Here is a 15,992-nt window from a genome sequence, read left to right as displayed (position 1 = left end):
AACTTGTAAAAACTCTGTCAAAATGTTTTAATAAAGCATCAGCTCTAAATGCAGTACACATACTGTGCATAAGCCTAAAGAAACTTGTGGACATAACATGTAATTTGTACTGTAAACTTCCAGAAATGTGTAATAATACATACTGTAATAAATAATTATATACTGTATCTATTTAAAAGCTACAGGATGAAATCATACTGAATCTTAAAGTCATGATCCCTCTGAGCAATGGTTGCTAAGACGGAACCTTAAAAACACCAGTATTTAATGTTGTGGTTTGATTGAACAGTGGAAAAAATGTCAAATCACAGATGGGAAATCTTTTTCAGATCAGTGTAAAACAACAGAGTTTGATATTTTAAATGATCTCATCTTAAAACTGCTCAAAGTTTTTATTCTTCCATATTAGTCTCTAAGGTTCATGCAGTCAAAGTTATTTTGGTTACTTTCAAGTCCCTTACATGTGATTCAATAGGAGCAGGTCAAAAGGATACACAAGCGAGGAAAAAGTCTATTAATAAATGCATATTGACAATTGAACTGTTTCTTTTGTGTACTTTTGTCTTAGATGTACATTTGTGATTGTATTTTATACATTCCGTCTGCTTTTGCCTGTTAGTCGATCTTAGTGACCTTATAAGTGCACTTTTCCAACATCTCTTTTTCATCTTGAAATGCCATCACACAACTATCATATAACCATCACACAACTATCATATAACCATCACACAACTATCATACAACCCCGTAATACTCCTTAAGGGAGAGTAAGAGCATATATAAACAGAGCCCCATACGGTAGCGCTGCATGGTTCTGCCATGTGTTCCAGCCTCCAATAAGGTCTAGTTAATGTTAAATTGGCTGAATGTGTGTCCAATTCTCTATTTCCTCTGGGGTCTCTCAATAGCAACAGCTGCTACCAATGGCAAAGCATCCTTCCTCAGAGGCTCCGTCCCAAATGGCACCCTATTCCCTATATAGTGCACTACTGTTGACCAGGGCCCAAAGTAGTGCACTATATAGGGAATAGGGTGCATTTGGGATGCACACCAAGCCTTTTTTACCCCATGACCAGAGCTACTCGAAAATAACCCCATACACGTGCCAAAATAGATAAATGAACGCAAAGGGCAGTGGATTAAAAGAGAAGCAACAAGAAGATAGGGTGGGTGGAGAAAGAAAATGAGCCGCTCCTTTCACAATGTAATCTCTCTTGTTCGTAACTGGTTTGTACGACTTATATAGAATGTGTATGGTGCAGCTAGTGTTCCATCATACATGGGTCTACATGATATGATCAGTGGCAAGTGCAATATTTCTTAGATGGGACATTTTTCTCTCAGAGCATTTGCAGTAGTTCCTTTACAGCCATTACTGCTGAATTCAGGACAACCAGACAGTAAGGCCAGGGCAATCAAATATCAATAAATCTTTCGGTAGTGGCCGTCCTCTTCGGACTTGGCTGTACAAAGATGTATCTTCATCCATGACTGTAGAGACAAGGCCACCTGCTTTTCCTCTGCCCCACACCCCCCCCCCCTCCCCCTCCCTGCCTGCCTCCCTCACATTGTGAACTTAATAAAAGCTGCCATTAAGGAGCGCTTCATCTGTTTGGGGCCTAATCTGCCTCACAGCCATCATGTGACCACATATGCACTGCACACCTGTCGTGTGTGTTCCCAGGGCCGATCGTCTCTTCACTGCTGCTGTCCCCTTGCACAAACTGTTCTTGGCACATCAACCTGGGACAAGCTGAGGCGAAGACACACACACGTACATGCACGCACGCACACACGTGTATACATGCATGTGCTCCACTCACATTGGCCCAAACATGTCATGCAATCAAGCGTGGTAGCCTATAAGTCACCATTAAATAACGTTTCATGTTCTTACTGGACTGTTAAAAGACAACATTGAAACAGGCCATTCATCTATTTTTGTTCAATACATCTTTATTTTATTGAGTGAAAAGCTCAACCCTTGCATAAGACATGCAGAAAGAAAAAAACGAATATAGCACATTGAAGGACTAAACAGCACTAAATCAAAGTGGTAAATATGCAGTGATGAACACCAGTGCAGAGGGCAGCAAATTCAAGTAATTTAAAATACTTTTTTTCTCCATTAACTTCACTGTTTACTTTTCATACAAAATGTCTGATTTGTCTCCCTGTGTGGTTGTGAAATAAAACCAAAAAGAAAATGAGCTAGAGATGGCTTTTAGTCCTGGAGTGCAAAATATTTTACAACTTTTCTCTATTTGTCTGCCACCAAGCCATAGTAGTACACTGTTTTTTAGTACATTATTACGCAACAGAGAAAAGACATCTCATTTAGTTTTTCTTTCTGTTTTCATGTCATCTTTTTCCCCGTTAATTAAAACGGTAAAGCAATCTGTCGTTTCAGCAGCAGCCTATGTAGGATTTGGAGGTTGTTTCCGTCTGGTTTTTGTGTAATATAATTTTCATGTTTATTTTTTTCCTTCTCGTAGATTATATACAGGATGCCAGCTGGCTGACAGATGGTGATGCCTTTACCCGTTTTTTATTTAAAGAAACATCACAAGGAAGAGGAGGAGGAGAGACGGCAACAGCTGTAGGCTGAGGGAGGACAGACACCACCAGAGCGGCACGCTGGTCATTGTGTGCCACTGAACGAGAGGAAGGGACCTAACAGCACAAAGCTCACAAAGAAAAAAAACACCAGAAACTAAAAGTGTCCTCCTTTCCTTTCGTGAAGAGACACAGAGACCCATCTTGTTGGCACCAGCAAATTACTCCTTTCATCCCCAGACTATTCCCATTTCAAACTCTGAATTGTATTGGTTCTGATTGGTTAATCTCTGACCAGAGGCGAGCCCTCATTGAGCGGCCTGACAACAAATATTGTTGATTCTCTGCTATCTGCAACGATGCAGATGTTTCACTTGAATGTCTACTGGGACAAACTTTTACTTCAATGTCTACTGGGACAAAAGCATTTGGAAGAATAGAACGAGGAAAGGTCACATGAAGCGAGGCTTTGTAGCTCTAAGCAACCAGAGCAGTTCCACAGGTCTCTCTGCTATTAGCGGTCTCTATCCAGGGGGGAGAGAGACTAGCCAGACACTAAGTATTATCACAGAAAGAGAGACCAGTTCTCTGCCCTCATGCCTTGCTCCAGCTACCGTATATGGGTTAGTCTCTCTCCCCATGAGGTTTTGATAGTGTCAGTATTCTGGGACTTCCCCCACAACAAATGACCCCAAACGTCATTGGGCTAAAGCACTACTAAGCAGTACATATGTATCGTTATAATAATAATGGTTTCTTTATTTTCAACTTTTTACAAATCCTGCTATTTTACACACACACACACACACACACACACACAGGCACACACATAAACTGTATTCAAGTGCACAATATCTTCCAGCCCAATACCTATTCCCAAAATGTTGTCAGAAAAACTAAAATAAATAAAAAGTGATGCACTGCCTTGCATTTGAGTCCGTGAGAGAGGCATGTATGCCCACAGCAAAGTAAAATGTCAAAGAAAATATCAAATTAAGGAAAAACTACAAGCACACACAAAAATGACAAACAGAAAAATGAATAAAACAAAGTGTTAAATAAACCAGAAACATCCATTAGTAGGTCTAAATCAGTGTTTTTTTTGTTGTTGTATTAGCTTTGAAAATGTCAAGGTAAAAAACGGAATCCCCTTACTGCCTTCAGTGCTACAGTATGGCAAGGGTCCTAACAATGTTTACTGACTTCCTCTAGAAATCTAAGGGGGGGAGAAAAATTATATTTAAAAAAAGGTCACACACACACAAGCAAACTATAGTGGGGTTATTTCAATGTTTAACTTTTTATTATTCATTTCTCCTTTAATCGTTTTATTTTTAAAGGAAGCTGTTCATCAAAGAGCATTTTGTTCATATATAGTCTTTTTACAGAAGAAAATACTGTACAACCTTTTTTTCTTCTCTAAACAATATTTTGTGGATAACAATCTACACACATAATTCCCTATATTATGATTATTTTTTCCAAAGCCATATTCAAGAAATAATTCATCATAACAATTTTCACCCCCCAGTAAACCTGAAGATAGGTTAGACTAACGTGTTTTGTGTGATAATTTAGTACTACAGTATCTGAGCATTGTCATGTTTTTAATAATTAATTGAAATCACAGTTCTTATTAGTGTCGTTATTAGGCCACCATAACTCGGGCATGCCCATTTCATATTTAAATCCTCCAATCACAGAAGCAAATAAAATCAGTCCTTACTTTAAATAAAACACAGAACAACAGTTCTTTGTCACACTTAACAACTATTTGTGCATCAAAGCAAAGTGAACTAAAACGACATCTTAAAGCAAATTCCCTGTTAAAAGATGCATGCCATATTTTTTTCTGAAGATAAATCTAAAAAGTGCTAGAACACCCTAAAAATGTCTCATTGCAAGGTCACATAAATATTAAATAAAACCGTTACAACAGGCGCTAAACCACAGCCATAGTAATTGGAAAACAAAATGTCCAACATTGACACATTTTGCTTTCCGTCTGTACATTTCAAACACACACTCCCTGACGCTACCTCTGTCATTCCTCATTGCATCTGAGTGACTCATCTTTTCCTCTGGTCAGTTCATTCAGACCCCCAGCTAGTTAGTCATGATGGTTCCTCGCCTAGTTCTAAATCAATATTCCGAGCCGTCTGATTTTACTATGCAAGTAATAACGCAATCGTAATGCAATGATGCATATGGTAACAAAAATATGTTTGAATATCTATCATCGTTTATATAAAAGTGCACTATCCAAATGCAAACTTAATAGGTTCCTCGACAGGGGGTGAGGGTTACAATTGCAAGTCCACAAGCTTGATTTTGGTGAGAATTTAACATCATTTCCACAGGTAGCTGCATACACAGAGCAATGCTCGCTCAGAGATCTATGCCCATCTGCAGTTGAGACTGAGGACATATTCACTGGTCACTGGTCACAGTCACACAGTCAATGTGTCAATTCTATTTGAAAATGTACATTGAGAACAAAAAATAACCTTGCAAAGGATGAAGAGAGAAGGGTACAAGCCAAAACACTAATGCAGACCCCTGCACTTAATGTAGTAATAATAATAATAATAATAGTAATAATAATAATATTAATACAGAAATAGAAACAAATGTTCAAACACATTCTGCTTTAGAACTTTTCCTCAATGTAATTTAACAGTGATGTGATTTCCCTTTCATTGTTAACAAGGGTCCTGCAGTTCATGTAAAGACTGCACCAGTCATTTCCTTTGTATATAAAAGTTCACACACACTTACGTATATAGTTATATAGAGATTTTTTTTTCTTATCGTTTTTTTCCACGCACAAAAAAGGTTAAAAATAAAAGTAAAATAAATTAAAGTCAAACATGCACGCACACAAAAAGACTGCTGTGTAGTAAAATGTTTACATTGCTGCCCCACGTGTAAAAGAGGGCCTAATTTGTTTGTTTCTCTGTTCATTTTTTTATGCATAATTTAATTTATATTGTTGGTCATCTTGTAAACATCATCATAAATCATTTTGGGCCATAATTTCTTGTTGTTGTTGTTGTTGTCTTCTTGTTGTCATCTGCAGTGTCTCTAACCTTGATAAATGAGGCCACTTTAATTTGTTTGTTCATAGTATACAGGATTCTTCTTCAGTGTCAGAGTATCTTTCATGGGTCGGCCTCTTGCTTTTCCAGTTGGGAAGTGTCAGTGTGGTTTAAGGAAGCGTCAAAACTCTCGTCATTGTCCTTGTTGTCGCCGTCGGGCTGTGGCATTGAATCTTCATACGAGTCAGTGTTCAGATCCTCCTCCGCCTCATCCTCATCCTCCTCATCTTCCTCTGCATTGGCCTCTTCCTCGGGTGACTGGTCATCTTCGGGGTCGCCCGATGTTCCCGTGGTGTCATCCTGAGGAGCGGGCAGGCCTAGCGGTGGCATGGGGCTGGGCCCGGCAGCCATGGTCAGGCTCGGGTCATGGTGATGCTGCATCTTTTTGCTCAGGTCCAGCGAGTCATTGAGGCCCAGGCCAGCAGCGTTCTTCAGGAAGAACAGGGAGTTGCTGGTGTCGGTGCCCAGGTTGAGGGAACTGTCCAGACTGACCGAGGAGGTTGGATAGGGGTAGTTGTAGTCAGATGCCACGCTGGCTGGGGGGTAGAGCATGGAGGGGGCATGGTTGTTGTTGTTATGGTGGTGATGGTGGTGGTGGGAGAGTCCTGGGAGGCCACCGGGCGAGGCTGGAAGAAGGCCCAAGGAGGCGTGGGGCACCGCGGACACTCCTCCCGTCATGTGGTGCGCCCCCTCCTGACGGGGAGACACCGACGGCAGCTCGCCGCGCTCCTGCTTCTCATGCTTGCGCTTGTGGGAGTCCATCTGGGACATACCGACTACAGTGTGCTTGCACTCGGGGTAGGTGCAGTGAAAGTGTGAGCACTTGAGCTTGTATTTGCAGTCGGCAACCTCGCAGTCAGCACTGGAGCTGAACTGGCAGAAGCCGGCGGCACTGATCACATCTTGCTTGCCATGGTGTTTGCGGTGGGCTGTCACCTTGGTGCTGTCCGTGCAACGGAAGCTGCAGCGCAGGCAGTGGAAGTGGGTGCTGTTGCCGGAGAACTGGCAGTCGGAGAAGTTGCAGCTGAGCGATGACTTGAAACGCTTGAAGTCGTCCAAGACCAGGTTGTCCACGCGGTCGTGGTGCTGCGCATGCTTGTACATGTGCGTGCGGCCGCAGAACTTGTAGCCGCAGTTCTCGCGGGTGCAGTGGTAGTGGGTCACCTTCAGGGAGAACTGGCAGCCGGAGTCCTTGCAGTCCTCGTACAGGTCATAACGGCGGAAGCCCTCCAGCATCATGCCCTCGTCCAGCATTTTGCGAGCAGAAGCCGTCTTGCGCCGCTTGCCGAAGGGGGACATGTCCTCGATGATCCAGAAGCGTTTCTTGGCGCCGGTGGCCGTAGGGATGGAGATGGTGTTGCCTACAGAGAGAGGAAAGAACATTAGGACTCCACAACGGATCAACTTTTAGTGGTACAGCACACTAAACAAGCTGGGCCAAGGGGAGATCTTCCTTTGCGGAATCTCTGAGAGGCTGTCCTACATTCCCAATTGTATATATTTTTTTGTCTTTACAAATTATTGAATAAGAAGAAGGGAAGAGGGGGGGTTAAATGATAGATTGACTTTGCTGCTAATCGGTACTTGACATTTTTACTGGGTGTCTACAGCCTCCAAACAGTGGCAGAGATGTGGATCTTGGCGGCCCCTCTTATCTGCCTTTGGTTTACGAGGGGTAGCCTACCTTGCCGAGTCCCCTGGAGTCACTGCTAATGATGTGATCCCTGTTCAGCTCGACAGGAAGCAGGGGCCTCGATAAAAGTGGGGGCACGATTAAAATAAGAGGCGGCTGATGCGCTGCCCGTTAATGGAAGCTAAACAAGGCCACGGCTTTGGACTACAGGTGCTGAATTTACGGTGCTGTTTCCACAGCCTTGTAAATACCAAAGGGGGACACTGTGCATAACCTGCGTGTAATGGAGACGTAAGACCAAGCTCCATGAGAATAAGGGAATGGCTAAAATGGAAAATAAAGATTTAACAAACAAAAACGTTTCTATGTCTCATCTAGACCCTATATCCTGACTTTTTCAGGCTAACTTACAGACGTTTTCACAAATGTTCACTTTTTCAGTATTCCCAAATAATGTTTGCATGGTGACTTTGCCCATTGACTTTCTCTCAAGCTTCAACAACAATTTTGAGAAGTCATACTGGATCAAACAAGTACACACTGAAGTAGACTACATCTACACCAATTGACACTGACAGCTACAATGTTGGTTTGCGTCGGGATAAGTACCTGCAGCATCCTGCACTATAGGGACGTCATTTTTAACCGGAGACGGAGTGGCAATGATGGGGCTGAAAGCTGGTGTGTTGGTTGGCATGACAACACTCCGAGTGGCTCCGAGAGAGGCGCTGAGCAGAGAGTATGATAGACAGGATGGAGAGACGAGATATGGGAGCGAGGGAAGAGGAGGTCGGAGGAGGGCAGGAGGGAAAGATGGAGCCTGAGACTGAAGTCCAGGCTGAGGAGGAGGTGGTGGAGGAGGTGCGTTTTGGGGAGCGCTAGTGTCAGCGGGGGTAGAGGAAGCAGTAGTGACCGGGCAGCCTGGTCCTGGAAAGACAGGATGACCAGGAAGTGTAGAAAGACGGGAAGGGAAACAGACAGACGGGTAGACGCAAACACACACAGACCCATTCACACACACAGAGATGGAAGGGAAAAAGGGAAAAGATAAGAGAATGATACAAAATGAAGCCGAATCAAGAAAGCAAACACCAGCCAAAGCAACAATGATGAAAATGGTGGATAACATTTGACACAAAATAATGGAAATGTGAAACTCATTTGATGAAGGCAAGATCAGATTTTGAAAAGCAGAGAATCTGAGAAGTTTGTTGCCACAGGGATAGCTTTCAGGTAAAAGGGAAATGTAGTCTACTATATCAAACTTACATTGCCATAAGTTATTACTGTAGAAAATGAATAATAGAAAATAAATGGCCTCCGAATAAGAGAACAGTTACTTTATGGATTTTGATTGGTTTCCCACTCTTCCTATTGTTTGAAATAGTATTTGTAAAAATGGAATTCACTATGAAATCAGGAAATTATAATTTTGATGAGATATGGACATGAATTGACATGGCTGTGTCCTGTGAGTTCTAATGGTACTGTAAATGATGCTGGATTTACAATACAAAAACACTACTTCATTCTAACTTCATAACCAAGTTTTACTTGCTTCTTTAATAGAACTTGATAGACAATTTACTTTTCACCGAAATTAAACAATGTCACCATCATTTCACTAAGCAACACCGTCCATAAATCCATTGTTTTTCTTGTTATCTCTGTTATCAACTCTACAGTATGCATTCTTATGCAAGTTGCTATGGCCACAATGTTAATACTCACTCCTCAACCAGCCTGGCTAACCCTAGCCTCTATATCCTGCCCCCGTTCCTCAACTCACCTGCTGGGGAGCTCTCATTGCCCACGGGGGTGCTGCTGCAACTGCGGTCCTGATTGGAGGACTCAGAGGAGAGGCACAGGGGGCTGCCCCCGCCCATGTAGTCCATGTAGTCATCCGTCTCGTCCATCATGCTGGAGAACCCATGGGTCATCCCCGGGTGGCTGCCCATGAGGCCCGAGCCCATGCCCGACAAGTGCTGCATGTCATCGGCCCTCTGGCCATGGGACACCACCTATAGAGGACCACACAGGGGGGAATACATATTGTAGGGAATGTTCCTCACACAGGATTCTTCTTTTTTAAACATTATATTTATTGACATATTTAAAATGTAGGGATTCCCCATTTATGGAAGATATTCTCTCATGGGGCACCAACAGTCAGGCTACGTATACTGGTACTACATGGCACTACCACAGAGTACTGATATAACAATGACATTGCTGGCGGTGGTTTGCATATTGCAAGAATGTAAAAACACAGTTCTTTAGAGACACTTTCAGTGAAAAAAATGTACCTCCACTTTTTTTGAGAACGACAACATATTAGCGACAAATCCCATAGATACACTGTAACATGAAGGTTAAAACAAATAAAACATGCACAGTGTCACCAAAGGTGTTCATTACTCATTATCCATGCATCTGACTCAGGAATCAGGAAGCACAATGGAAAATTATAAAACCCAAAAACTTATGACACGAGCTGCCACAGTCACATTTTTCAGTGAAAGGGTGTGTGAGGAACTGCGTGTTTTTGCATACTTTCAATATGCAAACTATCACCGGCAATGGTTCTATGGAAACTCCCCACATATTTGTCTTAATAATTGCACTGTTCAGAACATTATGTGGCACGCACACACACACACACACAAACTTTTTGTTACCTGGGATGGAACCCTGTCAAAGTTCTTTCCCAGCATCCTCCTCATGTGTTTGCGGGAGTGCGAGGTCATCTGGTGCTTGAGCAGGAAGGAGAACTGGCAGCTCTCGCGGATGCAGTGGAAGTGACTGTTCACCTGGTTGTACTTGCAGCCTGCAAAGAGACATGCAAAGAGAAATGACACGGTTTCAATCACAAGGGGAAGATATTGACTTTATTATTTTTTTTACATATGACGTTTTCACAGTGTTTAACTCAATTCTATGTGAGAAATGTGATGTTTTCACATATGAATTTGGTATTGCCTGGCACATTTCGTAGATCCGCCCAAACTACAATTCAAAGCAGCTGTAAATGGCAGTTATTGTATAATGTAAAGTGTAAGTGTCCATTTAAAGACGTCCTCTAACTAGCTCTGAAAACCTGGTAAAATCCTGTCTTTAAGAAGCTCTACTTTGGTTTAGATTCAGCATCATGACATAGCAGGGACAAAAACAACTGTATATGTAGGAGGCATATTAGATTAGATGACTCCAGTGTCACACTGAGCCAGTCTAGGCTGCCGTGGACTAAACCTGTGGAGCTCTTTTATTACAGTGACATCCTTTATTCAATTAGGAATTTACATAAATACATTATCCTATGCAGTGTAGGCCAATAATGCACACACCCCTGCAAACCAAAGTAAATATACAATTATTCCCATATTAAATTCATTTTTCAAAATCGAGCCATTGTTGTCTTTTCATTTTTTTGTGCCATGGCACTATTGTGTTGTTGTTGGATTCTGCCTCTTTTATTCTTTTCCTGACTTTTAGGGAGCCATTTTCGAATTGCTTCATGATTTCAAATTAAATGTCGGCTCCTCCAAATATCATAATATAAAAGCAGGCAGAAATAATTGAAAGAGCAAAATGCTGGGCAGGTGCTAGCATGTCAGTAACCATGGGACCAGGTGCACGAAACAATAGCTTTTGTACACAGTAACACTGCACATATACTTTAACCATGCAAAGTTGAGTCAATAACTGTAGCCACCGTGACATCCATGACCTTTATGAGACCCTTCCAGGTAACTTAATCGGCTGTGTTCGGTTGAATGTTGCTGCCATGGATACCACCAAACCCATAAATGTTTTATAACTTGAGTGCTTGCTTTAGTAATCCCTTTTACCTTTTCAAAACAAAACAATACAACGGGGCTGATCAGGATAGAGGACAGAAATTCCTTTTTTGTCTTTTTCATTTGTGTTCAGAAGAGCTTTTTAGAACAGCCAGAAATAAGAGATGGCTTTTCAAATCATTTGGGAATGACGATGACGGGTGACTGAGAAAAGTACACAGCACACACAAACAAGTATGTAATTGCTCATTTCTGTCAAGCAAAAAAACAACATCTACACCAACCATAGTGGGTTTGTCCCTTATAAATATATACATATGCATTCAAGTCTAGTATAACATATAACCAGACATTTAAGTTATATGAGAAAGAAAGCAACAAATATATATGTTACAGTGCCAACAATGCTATGTAATCACTAGGAAAATAAGGTTTCACATTCATAGTGCCTATGCAAAACATTCCATAAAAGGTTCAGTACGAGCCAGACTTGTTTTATGCCATGTGAATTGCTCTGCGATAGCGTGACAATGTGTTTGCCAGGATTGGGAGCAGCTCTCTCTGTGACAGTTGAGGCGCACAGAGAGAATATCTGCTCGGAGCGTCCACTGAAAATCAATGTGGAAACATCACTACATCTCTCTTGATTTCACACCCTTAACCCTTACATCTCTCACTGGCCTAGCAATGAGAATGAGAAAGAGAAAGAGGGAGAGAGCGAGCGAGAGACAAAGAGACAGAGAAAAAGAGACTAGTCTAAATTGAAAGCTTACCTAGCCTGCCACACTCCTCTCTCTTGGTGAAGTATTTGAAGCCATTGGCGGCGCGTCTCTCTGCCTTTTCATGCTTCTTGACATGCCAGGGAAGCTTGGTGGTGATGTTGGTGACAAAGTAGCAGCCGGATCGCAGACAGTGGTAATGGCCCCTCATTCTGAACTCACAGTGCTGGAGGAAGGAAGGCAGAGAGACAGAGGGGTGGTCATCCTAACGTAAGACTGGCTAGAACAATGACTTTAAACCTAAGCTGCTGCTGATCGACTTGACTTGTGGATACAAACTACAGAACAAAATGTTGAACGATAAGCTTGCTGAATTCCCAACCAGTTTCTGTTCTGATGTCTGATCAACTCATTTTCTGTTTTCCTATTTGTATTTATTTATAGTTACTACAGGTCCTACAATAAACATATTTTGGGGTGCTGCTGATTGCTCAAACGGACATCTATATTACTCTACTCCACCAACAATTCACACCTTGACACTAACTACCCCCTTGTACATTTGGAAGGATCGGTCTATCAAATACTCTCTAACCCACCCCTCCCTTTTTAACTTGTCTCCACACCACCATCTGTTTCTAGCCTGTGTGTCCCATAGGAGCCAGGCTATATAGGATTATCTCAGTTCAGGTGGATAGGGGGAGGGAGGGGGGGAGGTGGATATGGGGGGGGGCTAAGTGAGAGGATGATTTTAGACACATTATTAATGAAATAAAATAAAAAAAATCCTCCAAATATCGGCTCACGAGAGGCAGGCAGGAGCCTCCATTAAGGGGTTTAATTTGAGAAACATTTGCCAGATTTTGCCCTATTCAAGACAGCCTTGTTTATTGTGCGGCTGACAATGATTTATTGGGTAATATCAGCTAAATTGGCCTTTTCTGAGGGGAGAATGCGGCAGTCAAAATGACATCATTGACATATAAACAGACATTACGGGGTGAGTCGACTGTCGTCTCCCAGCAGACAGAAGACAGACGAGGAGCGATTCTGAAAGACTGGAGTTAAATCACCTCAAATACGGGTCTAATAGATTGTATACTTCATAGTTAGAAAACTTGATGATATGACAGTAATTTGCTGGTGCTTGGAGTGAGAAGGTGGGGACCTACCTGGTTGGGACATAGACACTGGAGGGAGAAGTAGGAGAACTGGTCTCGAACGTTGACCAGGTGGTTGTTAGGGTTGATGTGGTCCAAGCAGTGGGATTCAGCCTTCCCCGAGGTCTTGCAGACGTACTTGCAGTTCCCGAAGAGACAGTGGAAGTGGACCTTGTTGGAGTACTTACAGTCAGTGGCCAGGCAAGGGTCACTGTATGAACAAAAAACATAAAAGAAAGGGGGGTATGTTCAATACCTTTTCTAAACAGAAATAGGACAGGGCTTCTGTACTGCGGTCATGGAGGGATGAAATACTTCTGGTTTTCATTCTGTCTGTCTAATCAGGGACCTGGGACGCCAGGTGAGTGGACTCTCTGACCAATCAATTATATCATTATTAGTTATACCAGATGAATGAACTACCAGGGAGATAGGAACACCAGCCGTACTTTGGCACTCGAGGGCTGGTATTGAATAGCCCTGGAATACAGGATCTCCAATGTCCAAGAATATCAAAATCCATACATCTATAACATTTCATTTAAAGTATATTGCCATGACAGGTCATAACAACCTGCATTGCTTAAACCTATGATTCTTAAAACATTCTTTCATTTTATAATTGTATTTTTTGTGTAGCCTAATGAAAATACAACTTGTCATGTCAGTGGTCAATGATTTTGCCTGAACGTGTTCAATAAAGGTGCTCAAGTCAAAGTGTTTCATGCGTGTTATTTACAAGTCTCACGGTCCCTTACTTGTCCTGGAACTGCAGGAAGCCCGGTTTGACCTGTGGCTTGGCGTTCTCCAGAGAGGTGGTGGCCAGCGGCGAGTTGGCAGGCAGGTTAGGCATGGAGGCATTGAGCTGTGGGATGCTGCCCGTCAGCTGCTTCCATGCCAGCAGTGAGGGGGAGGAGCCATAGCCGCCGCCTGACGATGATGACATGTTGGCCACGTCCATGGCGGGGTTGTTAGCCATGGAGACAGGGGCGGTGGACTGGTGGGATGCTCCGTCGCCGCAGTCCTTGACTTTGTTGAAGTGAGGCTCTGATTTCACCTTCAGCGTGGCTCGTAGGTGGAAGCTGAACAGATGGACATGGTGGGGACACACTAAGTCAGATCGTTCATTCAGTCAGACTCAAATTATGCTTAACATTTGTATAAAGCTTTCTAAGCAAAATTGCTTTTACACAATGGACTGTAATAAACAACCAATGGTGTAATGATCATCATGATAAAAGACTTTTGCCTCATTATTGAATATACAGAATGCTTCTTTTATTGTATCAACATGGGTTGGGTTGACCATTGAGATGCATGAGACCTATGGCTGATTCTGAATCTGCACAGCCAGAAGAAACATGCCTATGGCACAGTGTATCACATGGACTAGTCTTCTGGTGCAGTGCCACCACACTCACTTGGCGTGTTTAATGGCTCCGTCCATCGTGCTGAAGAGCGCCCCGCAGTCCTCCACTAGACAATGGAAGTGGACCTTCTGCAGGAAGTCACACTGGGCCTCGCAGAAGTCCTCCGTGTCGAACCTTGACCCAGCAACAAAACAGAGAAGAGATACAATTAGTATAAAAAATGTTTTTATAATAATAATAAAAAAAGGGGGAAATAATTAAAGAAATACAATGACATTTTACCCCTCTGAAGCATTATACTATTATTCCAGCTCTTCAAGTACCTGCGCAGATATGTCCTCCAGAGCTCGCTTGGTTTGTCTGGCATGGGCCTCTTCATGATGCGGCTCAAGTACTGCGCTGCCTCTGAGGTGTCGGCCCCTTGGCCGATCTCCATCTCCGTCTTCAGGTTCAGGGCACTGAAGAAGCCGGCATTCATCTGCAAAACACACAGCACATAAAGAACCGCCGGCGGCAGTGTTAGCTGAGCGCGGGCCTACACACACACACACGGAATGTACATAGGTACTCGCACACACACACATACACACAGGCGTGCAAACACGTACACCCACAATCTCACGCGAACAAACACGCACACACACACACTTTGGCAGAGCGGAAGCTCAGCCGAGTTTACAAACAGCCGGCTTCTGCTTGAGCACAGGCCAAGTGCGCATGCCAAGTGTCCACTGTGAGCGATTGTGCGTGCTTTATGTGATGTGGTGACTCGGAACGGGACCCCAAAAGGCCTACATGAAGGGGAGAGCTGTAGGACATCTGATCATCAAGCCCCTCTCCCGTCAGGCCTCAACGGCCGCTTTGTGGAAACCACTCATGAGTGTGTTTGAGTGTGTTCCTGATACAAGAATACAAGCAGAAGGGCAAGAAAAACCCCTTAGCCAGTAGAGTGAGTGAGTTTGCCAAAAAAATGGAGCCAGAAAACTCTTTAAATCATCAAGGTAATGGGAACCAGCAGCACATTTGTATTAGTCAGAAAATATGTATGATTAAAACAATGTCCATTTCAATCTTCACAAAATCACACATTTAAATATCCCTCAGCAAACATTTACTCTTTTTAAAAAATGAGGGTGACTGTTTCTCTTTTTCCCCCCTGAGTTTTTAATCAAATAATTTACAAACTCCATGAATAAATATAGAGTGATAGGAAGCCAGGGAAGAAAAAAGGAGAAAGGAGGAGGGGAAAAAAATGGATGTCGAGTTCAAAACAGCTCATCAAAAAACAAACATCTCTATATATCTGGCATGGCACCCAGCTCCTGGTTCATTATATTAATTTGTGAGAGGTACGGTGGAATTACACCACATGAAAAATGGCTGGAAAATGTAAATGATACAAACTCATCTTATTAGCAGTGAAACATTAAAAAACAAACAGAGGCTCTGTGCGTCCCACTAATTTGTCTTGGGGATGAAAAGCGTTTGATGGATGGATCTTACCTTATTCATAAGCGAGGATAAAAGAGATGTATTTCCCGGTACAGGGTGTCCGTTTGATTCATTACTGGAACAAGGAAAATAAACAATGTTTAGTCAAGATTTGCATAAGAACAGTAAATATTATTATTTATCACAGGAGGGTGTGCATGTTTAATG

General features: G+C 42.7%; 1 protein-coding gene across 11 annotated transcripts in view; it reads right to left on the bottom strand.

Moving 5' to 3' along the window:
* Positions 1-1,938: 1,938 nt before the first annotated feature.
* Positions 1,939-15,992, bottom strand: part of casz1 (castor zinc finger 1) — a 257,172-nt gene continuing 243,118 nt past the window's right edge. For 8 of the 11 annotated variants that reach the window (XM_029719434.1, XM_029719435.1, XM_029719431.1 and 5 more), the window contains 10 exons: positions 15,837-15,900; positions 14,657-14,811; positions 14,385-14,507; positions 13,722-14,045; positions 12,976-13,183; positions 11,858-12,029; positions 9,966-10,114; positions 9,077-9,308; positions 7,897-8,214; positions 1,939-7,015 (listed from right to left, as the gene is read on the bottom strand). In XM_029719434.1, coding sequence (XP_029575294.1) covers positions 5,718-7,015; positions 7,897-8,214; positions 9,077-9,308; positions 9,966-10,114; positions 11,858-12,029; positions 12,976-13,183; positions 13,722-14,045; positions 14,385-14,507; positions 14,657-14,811; positions 15,837-15,900 — 3,043 coding nt within the window. In that variant the 3' untranslated portion in view covers positions 1,939-5,717. The remainder of the gene's footprint in view (positions 7,016-7,896; positions 8,215-9,076; positions 9,309-9,965; positions 10,115-11,857; positions 12,030-12,975; positions 13,184-13,721; positions 14,046-14,384; positions 14,508-14,656; positions 14,812-15,836; positions 15,901-15,992) is intronic. The other 3 variants (XM_029719430.1, XM_029719438.1, XM_029719439.1) reach the window with 3 other exon arrangements.

The sequence above is a fragment of the Salmo trutta genome, chromosome 28 (assembly GCF_901001165.1).
Source record: "Salmo trutta chromosome 28, fSalTru1.1, whole genome shotgun sequence".
Classification (NCBI taxonomy): domain Eukaryota; kingdom Metazoa; phylum Chordata; class Actinopteri; order Salmoniformes; family Salmonidae; genus Salmo; species Salmo trutta.
Note: the sequence above shows the minus strand (reverse complement) of the source record. Positions and strands in the feature narration are given on the sequence as shown.